Raw genomic sequence first — 23,553 nt, forward strand, 5'->3', positions numbered from 1 at the left:
TTAAACAATCGGCCCGTTACACAAAAATAATTAAATACATTTATTTCTGTTCAAGAACATTACATAATAGGAAGTGAACAACATTTACCATTCCCAAAAAATATACTCAGTGCTAAAGGCCGTAAAGGTTTCACAGTATTTCCACTCATGTGATTCAAAACAAGTGTTGTTTGAAGACTTTAGTCTGAGACCCACAACTATGCCACCTTGTAAATACATTTATTTCTGTTCAAGAACATTACATAATAGGAAGTGAACAACATTTACCATTCCCAAAAAATATACTCAGTGCTAAAGGCCGTAAAGGTTTCACAGTATTTCCACTCATGTGATTCAAAACAAGTGTTGTTTGAAGACTTTAGTCTGAGACCCACAACTATGCCACCTTGTAAAGAAACTAACCAAGCAAATACAGTATCTAGAGATGAAGTTTCTGATTCTGCTGCCAAATCCAAGGACAAAGATGTGATACAAAATGTGATCTTTGGTGGGCAGAAATGCATAACAGTTCAAGGATGCTGTAAATATTTATTTATGAACATCAAGTGAGGAACCAAGTTTGTGTACAGGTGTATTGTTAGAGCAGGCAGCCTATTGTAATCTGCGTGCAAAACCCAGCATGCTGAGGAAATTTGGATCCCATCTTGTGCTTGCTGAAAATCAGTACAATATATGTGGCTAGAGGAAGCATGCCGTTTGGGCATATACAAGTGTTATTTCTGTCTCTGATGGCAATGGATGGAAATATATTAGAGACCATGTTCATTTCAATCTTGGAGTATGGTATGTCATTCTGGGTAAATCTGACCTGGCAATTCAGCATTTCATGAGATAACTTCAGTACTAATTTTCCAACAATATATTCTGTAAGGCCTTTATTTTGTTTTAGAGTTGAAAAATATATAACTCGTCCTTTGTGATTTTGTTGATCATTTGTTTATAATTCACTGTTTCGATAGGTACATTAAATTGTTCATTGCTACTCAGATTTGATAAATACAAATAGTGCGAGATATAATCTTTTCCATTATTTGTATCTATTGTGTCCACATAAGGGTTAAAGCATAATAAACTAATTTGAATACGCGAAAGTGTAACAATTTGTGGCATTGTGATAATTGAATTATCAGCAAATATAATATCACCAATATCATAAAGTTGTATGTAAGAAATATATGTTTGACTCTATTTCCCACTTAGAATTTGGCACTGATCATAAATTTGCTCATAAATTTTAAATCAAATGCTGGCATTTCTTTAGCTTCTTTCTTTAAGGATCTGATTTCATTTAATAATTTGTTTTCTAAAATTTTCCTTTCAGCAGCATAGAATCTTAATAAAATAATCAAAGTTTGAAGAATAATAGTTATTAATCGCAATCCAAAAAGTTTCCTTGACACTTGCCAGTTGAGGAGTTTGTTTTATATGTTATAATCCGCTATAAATCATCTTGGACCCGAGTGTTTGCTAACCAAGATTTGGGTGAACAGGCCTTGGTTTGGCGGAGCCAAAAGTGCAGAGGATTTGAATCGAGTAGATTAATCCTGTTAAGTTGGCCAAAATCAGTTAGATATCCAGCATCGAGCAGGCAAGGCTCGTAGGTTTCTAACCAACGATTTGATAGCCAACAAAACCTTGGATTACTCCAAGATGATACTAGTAATCCACCATGAAAATTAACAATGAATCATGAATAATTGTAGCACTATTTTTGGAACAATCTCTACAAGTCTCTCTTTAACATATGAGAAGGGCCTTGCCTTTCATAGGGAGCTCAAATACAATGAGCAGTCAGGATTGATGAAATCAAGGGCCCAAAATTATCCAATAGAGAGCCCTAATTCAACTAGCAGTTACACATATTAAATGCTTTCCAATTACAATGAAGCACCATCTCGTGGGCCAATGAAAAAAACACAGCTTTTATTGATTAATCAAAAAACTGGTTAGGTAGAGACATTAGGTGGACTACATGTATGTTTGACATGACACGATAGGCTGATTTTGGGTACATGTAACTGAAATTATCTAACTGGAAGATGAGTGGGCACTACCTCAACATGCTTATCTTATAAACTTGATTAATTCCTTAGAAATGAAAAAATATTTCTTGATACTAAGCATTGTCAAGCCTTCAATAGATCGTGATGGCATATATTCCCAAATTGCCTCATCTTTATTAATACTCCCTATCCTTTGGGAGTCTTCTCATTGAACTTGCTTGAACATACTTGTATTTGAAATCTTGATATCTTGGCTTTGATATTTAGGAGTGATGTAGGTGCTCAATGATGTTGGATATTTTAAAATGAACTTGTATTTCTGAAGGAAATTATGTTTGATAATCTTCTCCATCTGCTTGTAGATTTAATCATATTTTTTGCACAACTTATTCTTTGATTATCTGGATTGCCATCTTCTCTGTGGCTTTTGACCTCAAAGCATCCTTTTGCTTGAAGTCTCAAGCTTGATCTTTGGCTTAGTTCCTCATTCTCTAAGCATCTCCTTCCTTCATAGTTACCTTGCAAAACAGAAGAGATAACTGCATTAAATCAGACAGATAGATATGAAACCTCTTTAAAAACTTTGTATTTTAACCCTCAAATTAACTTGAAATTTCCTACCTTTTAGTCTATTTAAACTATTTCGACATGCAATTGTTAGAAAAGACCCAATTTTAGGGGCTTTATTGCATCTTAAGGTTGAATTGGAAGTTTGTAAGCTGGTGGAAATCTGACGGGTGTTGGACAATGGTGTCCAAAGCAGGTTTGGATTTGATCTACTCCTTGAATAGCCTTGTCCAAGGTGGGAGTGGATTTCACTCCTTCATTGGACAGCCTCCAAGCTTGTCCTTTTAATATTTTCATTCTCTATCTTATGAAACAAACTCTTTACCATTTAACTTGTTATTTTCAAATTGTAACATACCTAGGATCATTTATTTAATATTGAAATCACAGAATTATGCATGAATTTCTCTTTGATTTAAGACTTCTTTTGCACATTTGTTATGGAGGTTGGTTTCTCGAAGAATTTAGTTTAAATTTACATGGTGTAAATGCTTGATTACAACTTGAAATGCTTCTATCCACAATGGGGATCGATTTGGTATCAAAGTTTCACCAAAAGCACAAGGCAGAAATTTACAACATGTTGGAGACAGTGTCCAAAGTACTCATTAGGTGATGCTCATAGAGGTGAAGCACCGAGATGCCTTGGAATTCACCCATCCTAGTACTACCCAAGTCAAGCATTCTCTGCTGTAGAGTTTGCTCCAGCACTGAGACTTATCAATGGGTGTTGTGTATTCATTCATTCTTATGAGAAATAGGTTTGTGTGAACACTACTCATGAAACATAGGTCAATGAGTTTGACTCAAAAACTACAAAGTTGAATCCTAAATGCAATATTAAAATTTGATTGCTGTGGAAACCATCTCCTACTTATCAATTAATGAGCTTAGGGGGTTTTCCAATCAATGGTTCATAAGGCTCAACACTTGTTAAAGGTTTTGTAAATAGGGTTGCAATCAGAGTGGATTTAACCATGGAGGAAATTCTATGCAGTTGAGCTGGAATAGTACTTATCAGGTGATGCACACAGGGCAGAAATCTGCAGCATGTTGGACACAGTTTCCAAGGTACTTATCTGGTGATGCTCACAGAGGTGAAGCACCAAGACTTCCTGGGAACTCACCCATCCTATTACTACCCAGCTCAAGCATGCTTTGTAGAGTTTATTCCAACAGCAAGGCTTAGCAATGTATGTGGAGTGTTCTTTCATTCTCATGAGAGATGGGTTCGTGTGAACACTACTCATGAAACTTGGGTCAATGAGTTTGACTCAGAAAACTACAGAGTTGAATCCTGATAACAATATCGCAATTTGACTTGCTGTGGAAAATATCTCCTACTTATCAATTGATAAGCTTCAGGGGATTTTGAATTAATGGTTCATAAGGTTCAACACTTGCTGAAGGTTTTGCAAATGGGGTTGCAATTAGAGTGGATTTAACCATGGAGGAAACTCTGTGCAGTCGAGCTCGAATAGTACTGGGATGGGTGATCTCCCGGGAAGTCTCAATGCTTCATCTCCGCGAGCATAATCTAGATGCAGTGAGTACTAAATGTTCCATTCATTCTCATGAGAAATGGGTTTGTATGAACGATCACTCATGAAACATGGATCAATGAGTTTGCCTCAAAAGACTACATAGTTGAGTCCTTATAGCAATATCACAATTAATTAATTAAACAATGCATAATTGTTTTAACCAATAAATGCATCATAGGACAACTTAATTCAATTAATATATTAATTGAATTTAGGTGTCTTAATCAGGCAGAGTTATGTGCACCAGGGGTGTTGGCTTTTTTGGTATCTTGAGTTTGATCTGCATAAATTAAAATTGTCAGTTACGGAAATGCTTAAACATCAGAAAGTAGATTTGAGCTGCTGAATTCTTGTAAAGAAAAACATATGTGAAAGGTTGGAAAGCCGATTGTTCTATAAATTATCAGTTAGAGAAATGCTCAAACATCAGAAAGTACAGTTCAGTTGTCAAATTCTTTTAGTGAAAAGCTTATGTGAAAGGATGGGAAAATCAAATTTTCTATGGTGTCTGTAGCTGGAATTCACTGTTTTCTACCAATCCATAATTAATGCATTGACTGAGTCGTCCACTGCAACGTCTTTAGAATACATAATATAAGCAGAAGTACTCAATGGCAGCTATCATGGTTTATATTGTGTTTCGGTGTTCAAAGTATTTTTCAGCATCCGCTTTCTGCACCTGCTTTCTGTTTTTGTACATGTCTGAGGTTCTTGACGGATCAGTATTTAATACACTTTAGAATGTATTTATTTTATCACAAGATATCTGGCTGAGAACCATTGTTCTCCAAGATCCACCAAAAATGAAATGGAGTATTAATGTCTGTATTGTGTTTGTATGTATAGTTCTATATCTAAGTTACAGATCCTGGTTCTGATACAGGTTTGGGTTTGGGTTTGTGTTTGTCAATTTTTTTAAATTTTGAGACACACAGACACACACACACACACACACTCTCCTATCTATCTATACATGTCCAAAAGATCAAACATATAATAATATTAAGTTAGAAGCATGATACTCATAAATCCATTATTGCTAATAAAATTATGAATAAAATGCCTTATACATTATACTCATAAGCTGCAAAAGTCTTAAAATGCCATTACTCAAAGAAAATTACAAGACATTTTATATTTAATAATCATATTCACTTCATCATGATCATAGGCATCAAGGTTAGCACTTCTGTTCAAGTTCATTTGAAGCGAACTACATGCCAGGTACCAATAGGCATGGAGTGTGGTCATACCTTGGTTACCACAATAATAAATTGGAAGCAGGATTCTCATAAATACATAATTGCCAATAAAATTATAAATAAGATACCTCATGTTTTGTATTCATAATTTGCAGAAGTCTCAAAATGTATTTGCAAGTGGATTTTACAGAGTCCAAAATAGTTTTTCCAGGCACGTGGGGTCGTTTTTTCTGGCATCCACAGGCGTGGGTGTGCCCTGGGCACCCAGGTTCCTACCAAATAGACCCAAGTTGAACCTAGAGGAAACCTGAACTGGAATCGGATCCTGAATGGAACTGGAACCAGAACCCAAATTGGAATGTAGCCTCAAACAGGAAACATGGCAACTTAGGTTCATATATAAAATGAACACAGTTTTCTCCTTTTGTGCAATAAAAGATATTAAGCAAACATTTTAAAGCTGTCAACCATTTCATATTTTGTATTTTGATAAAATTTAGGTTTTGACCCACTTTCTGTATCTGAGAATATTAAGGAAAATTGGTTCACAGTTTACTCAGAATTGCTGCATTGATTGATAGTAATCCTAGCTGTCTTGTTCCTTAGCTGAATGTTTGGTCATGCAGTGACATTCTTGATCTGTGCAACTATTTATAATTTATGGTGCATGCAGAGGTACTTAATTTATGCAGCTGTTTATAAAATAAGACTATGGCCATTTGCAGGGTCGGCCTGTTTTTGCTATTGGTGTGGGGCTCAGCGGATATGATAAAGCATCTGTAAGACTAGTGCTCTTCTTCTTGGAATACTTGTCTTATGCTTTCCTTCAATGACCTTTATATACATTACAGTTATACATTTTTAAAAAATATGGACATGCACTTGATGAAGCAGCTTCTCCTTTTCAAGTCAGCTGCCTCAATTGCCCTTTCCTTGTGCATAATATGTGATCCCCCCATGATGTGCAAACATGCATATATTTTTTCTCGTCTTTTTGGTGTTTTATTGAATTTTGAATGCAAACTCATGTACAGTTTTGTTCTCTTCATGCAGGCAGACAAATATGTGCAGTCACATATACAGATGAATGAGTATCGAGATCAAGTTCTATTGGTAAGCACTGGATTTTATCTAGAAATGTTTTTGGATGTTAAAATGTTATTTTAGTTCAGAATATCTTTAATTTTGTTTTTATCAACGTTTCAGCCAAATTCAACAAAGAAACATGGGAGATACATTGGACCATGCTTGAAAGTTTTGGATATGACGGGGCTGAAACTTTCTGCTTTAAATCGCATCAAGGTTTGTTTTTTGCAAATTTTTGAGCTCCTTATGGATACTGTTATTTATTAACTTTTTTCAAGTGCTTAAAGATTATGTTTCATAACCTACAAGATGGTTTACCTGTTGAACCCTGTTATTGTAAATGAATTCATTTTTCAGTTCCATTGACCTAATATTGAAATACTTGAGGTTATTAAATAATTTTGATTCATGCATTCTTTTGAAGTCTTGTGAAGAGGAACAAGAGCCATCTCTTACCACAGCCTCTGGATTTACCACTGTTTAGTAGCTATCCAGTGGGACTTTATGATCCAATGGTTCAAATTTGCATGAACATTCCTCCAGTGAATAAAATGAGAGGATTAAATTTACAAGTCATGGTTTGAATTATTAAATTGAAATTTAATTTCATGATAGCCACTTTGAATTTATTTCAAGGTAGGATATAATCTTGAAAAAAAAAAAAACATTTTAATGTTGATTTTCTTTAAATTTTGTCCCTATTTTCTACTTGCTTGTATTTCTTGCAAGTATGACTATTTTTGTTGTTTAACATCTCTAACAACCTTGTAGGTTATGATGAATCTAGTAATTTGTAAGACTTGATGTGGCTTTAAAATGCATATGCATATAGATTTTCAGCATTTTTAAAGTTTTCTTATCAGGCAACTTTCCCATTATATGATTGCAGATATTGACTACGATATCCACAATCGACGATCTTAATTATCCAGAAAAGACAGAGACATACTATATTGTTAATGCTCCATATGTATTTTCAGCCTGTTGGAAGGTATTCTCCTCATCTACTTGTATGATAATCAGAAAGAAATAGCTGCATGTAAAGGTTGAGAAATTTTGGTAGTGTCATATCATTTCAAAAGGTGTATATTTGATAATGTTTGTCATGTTGAAACAATTCTACACATCACCACAGATACAAGTATTATTATGAGCTATATGAAATTCAAATAATCTCTAGTAAGCTTCTGATCAATGCATGATGTCTCCTATTTGCTTTTAGAAAGGAATCTAAAATCTGTATACAAACAAACCTGATAATTATTCAGGAAAGGCAGAAAGATTATATTGTTACACACTGCCTTTTCTGACTGTTGGAAGGTATTCTTATCACTTGCTTGTAAGATATTCTGAAGCAACTACATGAAATGATCTTTGTGAGCTATCTGACTAAACTAACTTTCAGGTAATTGCTTGTTTATAGATGAAAACCTAAGTTGTCGATATGGGTTCGAAATTTTTTCAATTATTTTTAGGTTGGGTTCAAATTTGTTTTCAGTTTGTCTGTATATGTGTGTGTGTGTGTGTGTGTAGCAGCAAATAAGTTCATACACCACCATGCAAATAGTAAAGCAACGTAGGAAAACATACCAGCATATATATTAATATTTTAGTCCAAATGGCATAACAAAATGCCAACATACATTAACAATCAGCCATTACCGATTAAAAAAATCATCAAACATACCATCTTTCTCTGACACTGGCAAATTAGAAGCCTTGGGAGCAGCCTTAGTAACACTAGGTAACTAATCATCATCATCATCATCATCATCAACGCCAAGTTCATCAAGGTATGCTTGTTTATAAATGAAAACCTAAGTTGTCGATATGGGTTTGAAATTTGTTCAATTTTTTTAGATTGGGTTCAAATTTGTTTTCAGTTTGTCTATATGTGTGTGTGTGTGTGTGTGTGTAGCAGCAAATAAGTTCATACACCACTATGCGAATAGTAAAGCAATGTAGGAAAACATACCAGCATATATATTAATATTTTAGTCCAAATGACATAACAAAATGCCAACATACATTAACAATCAGCCATTACTGATTAAAAAAATCATCAAACATACTATCTTTCTCTGACTGGCAAATTAGAAGCCTTGGGAGCAGCCTTAGTATCACTAGGTAACTAATGATGATGATGATGATGATGATCATCAACGGCAAGTTCATCGAGGTAAGGAAATCGAATCATCCAACTTCACACCCTCTGGTTCAACATCCCAATGCTTTGCTCCCCCTTTGTTGTAGGAATTGTCTTTGTGCATTAGGAGCCTATAGTTTGAATGCACATAGATCAACTCTTCTGCCTTCTTGGTATGTTGTCTATTGCATTTTATTGAGTAGATTGAAGAATATGTGGTCCAATTACTCTTAGATGATTACAATCTAGCACTCTACCAGGATTTTCAATTTTGGAATTAGAGAATTAAGAGTTTTGATTAATTTTTTTAAATACAAATTCAATATTCATTAGTAAGAATTTAGAACTTAGAATCTTAAGAATTAAGAACAAACTTGTGATATAACTTTGATGGCAATGGGTCGTAGGTGCTGGTACTTTTCTCCATGGAAGTACCACCATTTATGAGCATGAACATTGTTCTTGTTTTCTAGAGCAATAAGACCACAATCATCAGTGTATGTGAAACTCATGAATTCAGCCCTCACTGTAGGCTGTATGAGGTCACGAAAGAGTCTATGAAGGGCTGCACTGTACCCCTGATCAACTCCAGGAGCTATGTATTGGGCAACTCTAGTACTACTTGTCTTGAGGACGGACTAACAATAGTACCTAAGGCTCAATGCAAAGGCAAGGAGATGCAAAAGGGTAGTCATTTTTGATTTATCTCTCCACCATGTTTTTTGTAGTTCCTTGAAGAACGTTTCTCCAAGATCTTGCTTTTTCTTCAGGAGTCTATGACATTCATATGCTTCACCCAAGCAAGGTTGTCCATGTCATTGTGTCAGATCATGCTTGATATCGGCTTAGTGAATCTTACTACCCTAATCGAAGTTGCCCTTGTACTACTAGATTGCCTCAATACTCTCTAAATACCATTGGTTTAACCTTCACAATGCGTCTGAAAACAATAATATTGGAGGCAAAACAAGTCTGAGCAACCTATTTCAAAAGCAAAGCAATAATAAATTAAAACTGAACTAAAATTAAAATCATAGAAAGTTTACTAAACTAAAGTCTAAAACTAATTTCAATTTTAAATTATTTATCAATTTAATAACTCCAATCTGGAGAATTGTCTAAATATGGCTTGATACATATGGTGGTTCATGATGAACATATGGATCTCCTAGGCATCTTCATACTTTTTTTGATCCACTCAATTTTCTTGCCAGTTTTTTGCTGCATTACTTTGAGTGAGTGGAAAACGCAAGGTGTCCAAAAAATGTGTTCGAAGTGCTTCTCAACTAATAACCTGACAACCCTGCAATCTTTGGCATTGCCTATTATTACTTGAACAATATTTTGAGGGCTACCTTGCCCAATTGCTTGGACGAGAATGTTTGCAATGAGCGGACTTTCCTCACTTCGGATATTTTCATAGTGGAGAGCCAATATCTGTTTTGAGCTAGGATTTCCTAGTGATAGAAGCACTTGCCATCTTACGAATCTATAAACAACATACAAAGCCACAAAACTGAAATGAAAAAATAAAATAAAACTAGAGTTCATTTCATTTTGCAAAAAGACTGCAAAAATGTACAAAACAAACAAAATCAACAGAAACCTACCTCTTTTGTTACCATACATGAATAACTCACAGACAAGCTTAGAGAATGCAACAATCACCTTTTAACACTACTTGAGCATTGACAACCAAACAAGAATGTTTAGCAATGGAGGCAAGTAGTTTTCTTTTTCATTCCCAAATGGACAGCTAGACAAAAAAAACTTGAATAAAGTCAAAAATTGTGTTTTTTGGCCAAAGTCAGCCTGGGTCCTACTGCAGATTTTGAAATTCTTTGTAAAGTCTGCAAAATTTGGCTCAGGCTCATTTGATAAACTTTGGGCCGAATTTGCATCACTATGGCCAAATTTTGAGCAGTGGAATCCAGTGTGGACTTCAGATCAGATAGGACCTGGCCTGACTTTGCATATGCAAAAAACAAATCTGGTAACTTAGATGAAAACAAAGTTACAATTTATAGGCAGTTACAAGATGATGTAACTTATTTGACACTTTAGAGCTACAAGTTTCCAAAGATGGGATTAGCCTTATGGCATCATGATTTGGATACCATGTTAGGGTTTTGCATAAGCAAGCATCTATCTAGGACCTAACAACAAAATAGTTAGTTCCATAGAGTTTCTTGAGGTAGGGATGGGTTTTGGGGACTGAAGTTTCTTGAGATGGGGATGGCTTTTGGGGACTGCAAGTGCAGGATCAAGGTCCTCAATTTGGAGATGGCGAGTGGACGGCAGTGGGTGATGGTGCTGATATAAAAATCGAGGTGAACTGAAATCTTCAAGGAAAGTATGCAATATATCATCTTTGTGAGTGCTCCATGAAAGGCAAGCTGTTATCATGAATTAAAGGTTGCAATCAGTATATAATGGCATGTGCCATATAGCAAGCAACCTAACGGCATCCCCAAAAGAGGTGGCGGACTTGGCAGTGCTGGAGGTTGGGGAGCATTTGCCCAAGTCTTGAAAATATCTGCCAGTCGGGGACACAAGTTCTTTTTCTTTGTGTTTGAGGCTCAATCATTCCCAATTAGGAGGTAAGATATTCTAGCCGAGACAAAGTGGCACCTAATTGCCACCAACAAGGATTTATGAGGCATTGATGGTATTTGTGTATCTTGAGTCATGAACAGATCATTCTTAGCCACCTAGGTGAGAATAATTAAATATCCCTATTATCTAAAGTGAACTTAATAGCTAGGTGCAATATTGCTCCTAGGATGAACATTATCATAGGCAATGTAAAATATTTACACCAACAAATGTAAGTTGGGCTACTTGTAAACATTAAGACTTAAAAAATATAACAGCGAGCTTGGAAGTATGTGCTTCTATTTTGAACTGTCCATATGCACTATGAAAATGTGAGATTAGATATAAGAAGGCAGTTATGATGTCTTTGTGTTCCTTGCTATGGTAAGATTCACACATGCCACCTTTCAATGCTTAAGAGGTTATGATTTTGCTAACTAGCTACACCAATTTTCTCTTGAATTGGCTGATTTTTTTTTTCTGATGTCTGGAATGTTTACAGACAGGTCATTGGACAACAGTGGGACTCTTCATTTAGTTTTTAAACATTGAGTGCAGATGTTCATTTTTATCAGGGAAAGAAAATACTGGATGGTATGAAAATTAAGTGCAAGGAAAAGAAGTTGAGTGTATAGGAGATAAAAGTTGTGAGATGAAGTTGGATTAAGCATTGGATAGTGAAACATTGACAAGGAAGAAGCAGCAACCTGTAAATGAAGAGGAAGCAAGCATTACTGTCATTGTAAATTATAATGTTATGGGACAGTTCCGAATTTCTTTTCAAGTTCCTTATTAATATATGTTTTGCAATGTACTAGCATGATTAACTGGAATCTATCTAATCACGATTTAAATAATAATTTCCTTCAAGGAACTTTTGTTACCAACAAACTCTTTTTTGGCATTTCTATATTTAATTTTTTAAATTTAAATTGCAATTGGTCGGTTTTCTGTTTTGGAGAGAAATTTTCATTTGATCAATACAGGTTTACCAATTCCTTTCATTATATAGGTCACCCTAATTTCTAGTCAGAATTCTTGCCCCCAAATGGTCAAAGTCTATAATACCCCCTTATAATACACCCCTTATATCTAGTTATGTAGAATGCAGCTATTTCCATTTGCATATTGTGTGCAAGCAGCTGACTACTGATGCTGGATTTATGTGCTAATTTACAGGTTGTGAAGCCCTTGTTACAAGAAAGGACAAGGAAGAAAGTACAGGTTCTGCAAGGCTGTGGAAGGGACGAGTTACTGAAGGTATCTTGATTAGAACATGCTACAGAGTTTAATATTATGTTTTAGTCTATAAATTGTGATAGTATGAGCATAGTTGTAACTTCACTTTTAGGAGACATAGTATTGACCACTTTTTAGGTTTATAGAATCTAGAAATATTCCTAGCTGCAATTTTCTTGTGAAAAACCATAGTACTTGGCTGTTTAACTGTTCGACAGCACGACTCATTTTTTTTCTGGGTTTCCCTCTGAAATATTAATAGGGTTAACCTCTCAACACGAAGCAAATGGGACTGTATCTTTTTAAAGTCATATGGGAATCACAAATGATGGGTAAATTAGTCAATTTTGGGAAGTTAATAGTATTCCCCCTTGTCTAAACCTTATTGACGAAATCTGGTTTTATGGTTTGAGCATTTTACAGATAAGATTCTAGTTACAATAGAATAAGTAAAATTTTCTGTAAAATAACAAATACTCTATGATTTGGTTGCCTATTCATTTGGAGAGCACGTTTGTGATTTTCCTCAACTTCTCTTGCTGGGTTTTCTGTAAAGGCAATCCACCCACCAACAAGCAAATGAAGCTTTTTATCTTTGTTAGAATAGTCAAGTAAGATACAACCGGTGATGGGTAAACTAGTTGTGTGATAAAGCCTCACACTTTTCTAGGTTCAAATGTTTGAGGAGGGATAATCATCAACTTGAGTATGCAAAAGTGTTGGCATCTGAAGGGTCACTTTGTTGGTAGCGTAATTTAACAAGAGAGTTTAGTAGCAGACAAATAACTAAGGTTAGAGGATTGTTTTGCTGTCATTCATTTCTCCACACCACCAAGTAACTGCAGCCCTGATTTTAGCTCTCACATTTGAGAAGATTTCTGTTCTTCTAGTATTTTTTGTCTGCCTTTGAGCATATCGACCTTTGGAATTTCCTTGACTGATCTAATGACTATAAATTTTTATTAGTGCATCATTCTGATGTTGGTAACCATTGTACTTTTTATTGCTATCAGTTTTACAGAGTCCATGTGGATATTATTTGTTATTTCTGGATTTGATTGTGTATCAGTCATCATCAATGATTTAAATTGTGTAAACAACCAAATCCAGAAATAATATTGCACATTTTTTTTGATGAGGGTACTTGTGCATTACATTCATTGTTGCATAATATTTTATGATTTGGAATCAAATAGAGCCCATTTGATGCCATTGTTACAATCATGCTTGCAGCTTGCTTTATATAATATGAATTATGCAGGGACCATTTGACTACATACAGAATTGAAAATCAGGATGAATAGTCTGTTTTGAACATAATTTGAAATTGAATAAATGTTATACTGAAATGTTTGAAAATTCAAAATGAGTTTAAAATTGATTTATTCCTATTATAACTGTAATTAAGTGGCTGAGAATCAATACTCTCAAATTAAGTATCCTTTTCTCTGTATGCTTTGTAATAGTTTTGGAGGATGTTACATTTTCCACGACAATTGTGCGATTGTTCATGATGCTCAAGAATGTTCTTTGCAGGTAATGGACTATGATGTTCTGCCTCATTTCTCAAGACAGGAGCGATCTGGTTCATCCAGACGTAATAATGATCAGACAATAGATTGTTTTTCTCCAAATCATCAATTTCATTTAGAACTTTACGAGTATATAAAGCAGCAAGCATCTATTGTGAAGCCTGTAGGACCCACCAAAATGGGTTCATTTCATGTGGATGTGCCAGAGCAGGATGAAGAAGGAACAGTGATCATACAAACAATTAAAACTGCACTCAATAGTATGAGTGATGAATCGGCAGTTGAGAACGGTATTGCTAATTTAAGAGTAAATGGTGATCAATCTGTGAGATTACAAGCAGCAAGTAGTAAAAACAATGCTCTAGGTTAGGTAAAGTGCATTTGAATCTCGTATTCAAATTACATCCTGACATAACTTGAACTTGAGTTCAAGTGTTATTTGAGATTTGGGATTTTATCCTTCATTTTGTGGATAAGATTTATAATTTCAAACAATCTCCAGGACGACAGTTTCTTCTTAAGGTTGGCATTATGCCACTCTAATGTATTGTAGTTGGTTGACTATTTTTGTGGAAGTATTTCTGACTTCCATTCTGCCTAATGTGTTAAAATGGAAGCTTTGTTTTCCTACATGAATTGGAGTCGGTGGGAAGGAAATTATATGATAAATTTTGACAAAGAGATGTTTCTAGATAGGCGTCTTTGGAAACTTGGCAAAACCAAAAAGGGGCCTACCTTAAGCAGCTTCAGGATTTTAACCACTCTATGGATTTTAATGTCCATATTTTTCTTTTGCTGGCAAAATACCACTCATTTTGCCTTAAATTTTTAAGGATGTACAAACACCTCATATATGGAGAGAATGTTGAAAGATCTGTTGGTAATCATTTCTGCTCCTATGTCAGCTGATTGTATTAGTGTTAGTAGCTCTGCATTTATTGTTTTGCACAATGATTGTTTCTCTGAAATTTGTGAAAGAAGCATAGTGAAGGCTTCAATTGTTGCTACTAATTGAAAAAAAAAAGTTTGCATAATTTTTAGTAGTAACACAGAGAAAATCGCAGTCTCAGTAGTGCTGCTGGTCCTTGACACTTTTATGAAGAGTCATGTGATGTCCCAAGGCTTACGCTAAATATTGGTTGGTAAATTCACAAATCAAAATTCGTCAGATGCCTTTCTAGCCCCCATTTTTACAAGCTTCTTAGCACTCCAACAGTTTTTTTATTGGAAGACAGCTGTTTTTGCCACAGAGATTTGTCAGACTACCTATTTTGCACCTGGTATGAGTACCCAGTAACTTTATTAATAAACACAAATCTTGTTTATTTACAGTACAATCTAATTGAAAAAGTTGCTTGCCATCATGCAAGAAGGCAAAAATAGTACTCATCTTCGGATCTATTCTGTCAAGCACATACTAGCAAATGAGAACACAGCTTTAACCAGAGCAAGAAAACACTAACAGAGAACAAAACATTATTTTACCTTGAGAGAACCAAAAAAGAAGAAATCTTCAAAAGGGTTAAATATTTCTTCATCTCCACAGTCTCTGCTTTTTGTTTTTTCTCTCAACAACATCATGCACTTCAACAGAATATGGTTATCGTCAAATCAACAGGAGTCTTCTAAGTATCAAAGTTAATTATTATTAGGATTGCAAAATGTTATGAGCATGAATTGGAAAGAACCAACAAATAATATGTGCATTCGCATAGTGTCTAAACACAAACAATCAAAGCCTCCATCCAAATAGAAAGCTACTATCGGGAAAAGAGGAAGCATCAACGCAGAAAACCATGTCACCTCTGGATTGTCCACGCCACATGAGTCTGCATTCCACCTAGAGGTACGAATATCAAAGGATTTTGGGAGAGCTTATACTGCCATCATGGCAATGTGAATGGGCAGAGAGATAAGGATGAAATGTTGCAAAGGAAATAGTGTACTCAAGATAATCTACAGGAAGACCCCGAACATAAATAATAAATCCAAGCCAAGAAATAAAAAAAATGAAATATGAAACAAGTTAGAAAGTGACAATCTAATTCGTCACTCTAAACGAAGTACAAGGGCATTTAGGAAGGTCGAGACCATTGTGACATGGAAGAGAAGTGATATTAAGGATGGGTTCCCTGTACCCAATAAGAGGCAAATGTTGGTTTTATTAACCTTGTGACGTTGCATCCACATAACCAAGAGTCAACCTACAAAGACAACGATTGGAAGAACGAGCAAGAGTACGTACATTAATCACCCCTAAACACGAAAGGAACTAAGTACCATCCATTTGACGAATAGAGGTGACGTGGGAAGTGATATCATTCCCCTTGCATTGAGAAGATATCAGGTCTATGGAAAATGAAGTTGTAAATGACAGAAATGAACAATATAAGTATATGCGGCACCAACGATATTAATATCATTAAAAGAAGAAAAGGCCGCATAAGGGTAAACTTGGTCCTCTCATATAAACTCCCATTGCACACAATGATCAACAAATTTATAGGTACGGTCCACGTGGAGCAGTAATAGGATATTGCAAGCATATCGCATACAAAGACAAAGGATATAAGAAGAGAGGACTGATCACTACGGCATCGGCTACCCGTGCCGTTTACCTCCGTCAGTGTCCCTTCCATTTCTCCCGTACCGCCTTTCATCTTTTCCGTACCGTCAGCCCATCTCTGACATGCGTGCGAAAGTTTTAAATAACTTACAGTAAACAAATTACGGTAAACAATCAAGGTTATAATTTTCAGACCATAGAACCCATCTATAATTTATTTTAGATTTTAAGTTCAATGACATCCTTTGCAAAGTTTCGAGTAAGTAATATAAAAGTATTATATTTTAATAAATTATTTTAAACTTTAAATTTATTTTTATATTATATTAAATATTTTTAATAATTAACTATATTATTATTAAATGTTAAATTATTATTATATGTATATTATATGTATATGTATATGTAAATATTTTATTATTATATGTATATTATATGTATATGTATATGTAAATATTTTATGTATGTGTAAATATTTTAATTATATTATATTTCAAATTAATTTTTTTCAAATATTTTAATTATTTAATTATGAATAGGTCTAAATTAGATTCCTTACCAATTAAACATATTCTAATTTGTTAATTTCTTTGTAAATACTTTTGACTAATTTTGTGTTTCAGAAATATTTATATTGGAGATTTTTCATAAATATTTGTTTATAAAAATATAGAAATTTACAAAATTTGGAGTTTGGAATTAAGAAAAAATGATTAAAAATCTATATTTCATAGGATTATATTTTCCAATTAAAAATAATAATGTTTCATTTCAAAAATCAATATGTATAATATTTTTCTATATTTTATATGACATTTAATTTTTGGATTTGATGACATGAGTAAGCAAAAATAATTCTTTTATTTTAAACTTGGTAGTCATTTATAAATCAAAATATCAATATTTACTAATAAATATGATATGGTACTTCATTATAAATCAAAGTATTGTTTTTTACTAATAAATATAACACTATTATTTTTCACTAATAAATATGGCACTTCTAAGATAACTAGCATGTGCATTTAGTAAATAAAACAAAATGTCTTTGGACATTTATTCAGATAAAATTATTTAATATATCTATACCTTTTTTTGACATTTCTCTGAATAAAAGATTTTTCCTATTTATTTACCAATTTAATTTTCTAATTATAGATTCTATAATATTTTTTAAGTTTGTTATTTCATCGTTATTTCATCTCTTTCCTATATCATGAGTATAGTAAAGAGATGAAATAATCCTTGACCTATGGGATAACAATCTCCTTCTAGGGATAGCAGTAAGATTATACATAGGTCAAGGATTATTTCATCTCTTTCCTTCTAGGGATCCCTTCTTCTTCCTATACATAGGTATTTCACAAAATCTTCTCTGGAAGGAGTTTGTTATCCCTCCTTTCATGTCTTTTTTAAAATCTATTTTCCTCTTTTAGGAGTTTTATACTCTTTTTATTATGTCTTCTTACACTTTGGCGTTTTCCAATTGCATAGTGATTTTCTTCTTCTTCAAAATATCTCTTTGCATTACATATGTGTTACTTTACTATCTTGCTTATAAAATATTCTTTAGATGTTATGATGGCATTCTTTCATCTCTTAATCTCTTTTCTCTATAGATTTGTATTTTTTTTATAGCACATTCTTATCTATAGGTACGTATAGCTTTGTTACATGCATAACTGTGTATTTTTCCCCTTACATCAATCTAAACTTTTAACATCATTGTTTGATATTTTTACATCAATTTGAACTTTTAAATTTCATAAGAATTTCACACTAAAAAATATGTCTAGTAAATTGTTCGCCTCTACTATATCCCCTTTTGATCTTTGCCAACCCGATCAAGTCCTTTGAAATACTTCTTGATTGTGTGTTTTGCATAAATCAATGTTGACATTTTTAGTGTAATATATAACAATGAAACTAGGCAAGAAATTTATCAAAGGAAATCGTAGATCCCTTCAATATTGATATAGCATTATTTAATAGCATCTATAATTAAAGAATTAAATTGATAAATAAATAAGAGAAAACTTTTATTCATAGAAATGTCAAAAAAAGGTATAGATATATTAAATAATTCTATTTGAATAAATGTCCAAAGACATTTTGTTTTATTTAGCTAGTTATCTTAGACGTGCCATATTTATTAGTAAAAAATAGTAGTGTCATATTTATTAGTATAAAACAATACTTTGATTTATAATGAAGTACCATATCATATTTATTAGTAAATATTGATATTTTGATTTATAAATGTCTACCAAGTTTAAGATAAAAGAATTTTTTTTGCTTACTCATGTCATCAAATCCAAAAATTAAATCTATCATATAAAATATAGAAAAATATTATACATATTGATTTTTGAAATGAAACATTGTTATTTTTAATTGGACAATATAATCCTATGAAATATAGATTTTTAATCATTTTTTCTTAATTCCAAACTACAAATTTTGTAAATTTCTATATTTTTATAAAAAAATATTTAAGAAAAATCTCCAATATAAATATTTGTGAAAAACAAAATTAGTCAAAAGTATTTACAAAAAAATTAACAAATTAGAATATGTTTAATTGGTAAGGAATCTAATTTAGACCTATTCATAATTAAATAATTAAAATGTTTGAAAAAAATTAATTTGAATTATAATATAATTAAAATATTTACATATACATAAAATATTTACATATACATATACATTTAATATACATATAATAAAAAAATATTTACATATACATATAATATACATATAATAATAATTTAACATTTAATAATAATATAGTTAATTATAAAAAATATTTAACATAATATAAAAATAAATTTAAAGTTAAAAATAATTTATTAAAATATAATACTTTTATATTACTTAATCGAAACTTTGCAAAAGATGTCATTGAACTTAAATCTAAAATAAATTATAGATGGGTTCTATGCTTTGAAAATTATAGCCTTGATTGTTTTACCGTAATTTGTTTACTGTAAGTTATTTAAAACCTTTGCATGCATGTCAGAGATGAGTTGACGATATGGAAAAGATGGAAGGTAGTACGAGAGAAATGGAAGGGAGATTGACGGAGGTAAACCGCACGGTGCAAATAAGTTGCACCGTAGCCGGTGCTGATCACGACGAGGTCAAATGGAAGGCAGATGAAATGCATGCAACCACACATGTATGAATAAGGGCACATTGATACACTCTTTGTACAATCTACGGAATACCTAAACGCATTGGCCATAAAGGGGTCACATCGACATTAATATGTGTGAAAGAGCAAGTGGACCCATTGAGCCAATAAGACTAATGAACTAGCATTTGCACGTTTTTGTACGTGCAACAAGAAGCCAATAGATATGATATGTTTTTACTAGAAAGAATAAACGATTATAAAAAAATTATCAAGTACATAAAGAAGCAGATGAAAGTGTGGAGTGGAGAAGTCATCACATGAGAAAATATGATACGTAAAGATGGAGCATCACATAGGTTGCCATGTTTTATGTTGTCCAGAAGACTTTTCATTCATGTAGATCTATGGCCATGATTGATTGTAAGATGGGGTTTCTTGAGATAACGAATTATTAAGTTGGTTGCACTTTGAAGAGTGGCATGCTAGTAGAAGACTTTTCAATTTATGTTGGTTTGATGGAGTCATACAGAAAACATAATAAGTGGCAGAATGATGAAGAGATATTTTAGTAGGTTCAGTTGTCAAACTTGGCCATGAATGTGAAGGTTTACAATGGTCTCGTACATGTGCATATTGTTAGAGTGGCCAGCTGAAGCAAACACAGATTACATTTGATCAAATGTAGAAAAATAGGTTGTCAACCACAATTGACACCATCAATGGACTGATGTAGGCCTTGATTAATGTAGAAAGATTGGAACACTTGCAAATCCTATTTGAGGAATTACAACAAATTGGATGTGAGACAAGTAAAAGTACCATCTTTTGTGATGTATAATGCATTTTCCAAAATTGGGAATATTCTCGAGATAAAAAAGGATTTATAGTGATACGAAAGCTATAACCTCACCTAATATATAACTTTATAGAACATTAATCAAACTGCTCAGCAAGAGAGAGGAAGTCAGAGATCCAAAGTTGATTGTTGCAAATATGGAAGTAGCTAGTTTTAAGTATGGAAGTAGCTAGTTTTAAGGTTGATGTTGGTATCTATAAAAGGCAGTTGAAGTTTATCAACACATGCAAGCAGCCAGGTGTGCTCCAGACAATAATACTATTAGCATATCAATTTCTATGTACAGTAAGCATGTTAGAACTAGAGAAGCCTCTGCATCTTATGTATCTTGGAAGCATTTTTTGCGGATATATGTCAGAATCATTGTTTTTGTAGGAAATTTTTTATTTGGTCAAACACTAAAGTTCTCAAACTTGAGATAAAACTTGAATGACTTAACAATACTTAACACTTTATACACTCCCAAACAATAAAGTGAACAACATACTAAACATAAGAAAATGGTACAAATCAAAAACCATAGTAAAGCACTAAGTAAATCAATGATTTAATGATTTTCACTGAAGTGTTATAGCCCCGTCGCTTGATCCATGAATAATCCTGTGTCTAAAAGTAAAGGGACAGACTTGAATGCACTTCAAATTAATCTGGTCAAATCTAGTCTGCTATGCTTCATTTGCTTGCGAAGGAATAAATTCAAAAAGTTATTTGAGATAAAATCCAAAATAGATTGCACCTCTAGATTGAGTCCATGGAGGGTAGAAGAGAAAAGAACAAAGGCCCTTTCACTAGAAGATTGTAAACAACCATTCATCAGATACTTTGTTTGATGACAGCTAGTAGTGTTATCGTACAGATAATTATTTTTACATAAAAGGGTTTATGGTTGCATAGGCAAAGAACTGAACATACAAGAAGTTAAGTTGGCATAAGTCAAATTGTTTGTGTGACATTATGTTGTGATTGAATAGTATCAAACAAATTTAGAAACAATATAACATTGCTGAATTAGCCATTTGTAGTTGAAAAGAACCAAAATAAATTGTGACAAATTTTTTAATTATAAATAGAAGCCAGTGTGGATGAAATTCCATAGTTTCATGAAATGAGGATACTGTTTGAATTGTGCATAAAGATTAAACAATATTCAACAAGATAGTAAAATGTATATATTTATAGTAAACAATAGTAATTTATTGTGCATGGAGAATCATCAAATTGATTTTAATCTATGGTAAATCAAGAGTAATCATTTTGTGTACATGAGAAGAAGCCGAATTGATTTGAGCCGATTTGAGTGACCTACAAATAAGATGGTTAAATTGTTAATATGTATCTTTTTGGAGTAGTAGACAACATGAATTTACATTTGTAATTTTATTTATATTAAATTAGTAATTGAAGTTACGTTTAAAAAAACTGAACTGCATGCCATTCAAAGTGGCACATTAATTTCTATAAAACATATTGAAATGTTATGTGTGTCAAGGAATCATTGTGTATTGTTTTCCTGCAATTTGTTTATAAACTTAGTTAGTAATATTGAAGAAAAAATTGTGGTTATTGTTTATTAAAATGTAGGAGAGAATTTATATTTAATGAAAAAATGGAGGATAGATTGTGTGGTTACCTATGTGGCTTTAATATTAGTTTGTGTGGGTAGTGAGTTTGCTGATAGCAGTTGTAGACGTGCTTCTTCTCTTTTCTTGGCAGCTGTATAAGAATTATTTTCCATCTTGTAGTGCCTTTCAAAAGGAAAAGGTGGGTCAATGTGAAGGTTGTTCAAACTTTTAAATGTCAATCCTTGCCTTTCTCTTTTTTCGATGTCAATTGTTTCTTTATTTAGGGTAAGGTCCCATGGGCACCCGCTTGCTTAAAAATAGAGCGGGTGCTGCTGAGTTTTTTTAGGAACTTTTAAATGGAAGCGGTCTCATGAATTTTTAATGTGAATCCGCTTTAAACAATTAGCTCCTACAAACAAGGAAGCTGGTGGTCCCATGAAAACTGTTTAAATTTTTTTAATATGAAAATTGTATTTCTTCATAATTTTGGTGGGAAAATGAAAATAGATTATTGACAAGTGGCAAAATTTTCTCCTAAACTCGTGGGGCTAATTCCAGTCCCACCCCTTTTTCATCTACTCAAAATGAAAAGCTAAAAAGTAGGGGCTCCTATAAAATAGGAAAAGATTCTAATTAAAGCTTTAGCCCCCACCAAAAAAATGCATGGGACCTCCAGTTCCCAAAAAATATTGCCCAAGCCCCCTCCATGGGACCTTTGCATTAGTGTGAGACCTTGAGATTTGTGTATTATAATAGCCCAAGCCATTGTTAGTGGAATTTGTGTACGACTGCCTCCAGTAATTGGACTGATTTTCAAGAACTATAGATTTTGGAAAACTTAGAGAGCGTTATTTTAATGCGTAAGATGGACACATTTTTTAAAATTAGGCTTAGCCAAAAACTTTGAAATGATGAAAAAGTTGCTAGAAGGATTGCATATACATCCCTGCTGATTTGCAGGACCGATTCAATTGGTTGCTGGGTTAGTCAATGATGTTTGTAATCATTCCTTCAAAGAATTTCGATTGTGTCTATCTACAGTTGGAGGCTCTTTGAGCAACATGTTTGTGTCATCCAAGCTTCAAAAGACAAGTTCCTCAGATTCTTTTCAGAAAATCCACTTCTAGTTAGACCCATGGGGTTCATCTTTGTTATCTACATTGTGGTATTTTAAGTTGTATTCCTTGAAACTATCCATGTTAACTAATGAAACTTCTAATTGAATGTGGGTACCTCATTGAATTGGTAATAGTGGCCATTTATCAATTGTGCCATAGTGAAATATCATATTCAGTCTAACAGTTTCCCCACTTTCACACCTCCCCAATGGGTATTTCTAACCAATAATGAGAATAAGAGTCAGCAAGAGGAACTGTCTATCTCACACAAGAAGAAATAGAAGAACCTGTTGACCTTTCCAAAAGAGGTTCACTCCTGCTATTTATTGTACATAGAACATTTTCAGCTGCTCTAGATGAGATTTCTGTATGTTACCCAAATAGGGAGATTCTTTTGTCAT

The 23,553-nt window shown here is 33.3% G+C and overlaps 1 protein-coding gene across 4 annotated transcripts in view; it reads left to right on the top strand.

Moving 5' to 3' along the window:
* Positions 1-14,801, top strand: part of LOC149564278 (phosphatidylinositol/phosphatidylcholine transfer protein SFH2-like) — a 38,644-nt gene extending 23,843 nt beyond the window's left edge. For all 4 annotated transcript variants that reach the window (XM_089827327.1, XM_089827330.1, XM_089827329.1 and 1 more), the window contains 6 exons: positions 6,042-6,095; positions 6,370-6,429; positions 6,523-6,618; positions 7,292-7,393; positions 12,323-12,403; positions 13,919-14,801. In XM_089827327.1, coding sequence (XP_089683453.1) covers positions 6,042-6,095; positions 6,370-6,429; positions 6,523-6,618; positions 7,292-7,393; positions 12,323-12,403; positions 13,919-14,284 — 759 coding nt within the window. In that variant the 3' untranslated portion in view covers positions 14,285-14,801. The remainder of the gene's footprint in view (positions 1-6,041; positions 6,096-6,369; positions 6,430-6,522; positions 6,619-7,291; positions 7,394-12,322; positions 12,404-13,918) is intronic.
* Positions 14,802-23,553: the final 8,752 nt, after the last annotated feature.

Source organism: Cupressus sempervirens, chromosome 4 (assembly GCF_028749045.1).
Source record: "Cupressus sempervirens isolate cs-2001-9-10 chromosome 4, ASM2874904v1, whole genome shotgun sequence".
Classification (NCBI taxonomy): Eukaryota; Viridiplantae; Streptophyta; class Pinopsida; order Cupressales; family Cupressaceae; genus Cupressus; species Cupressus sempervirens.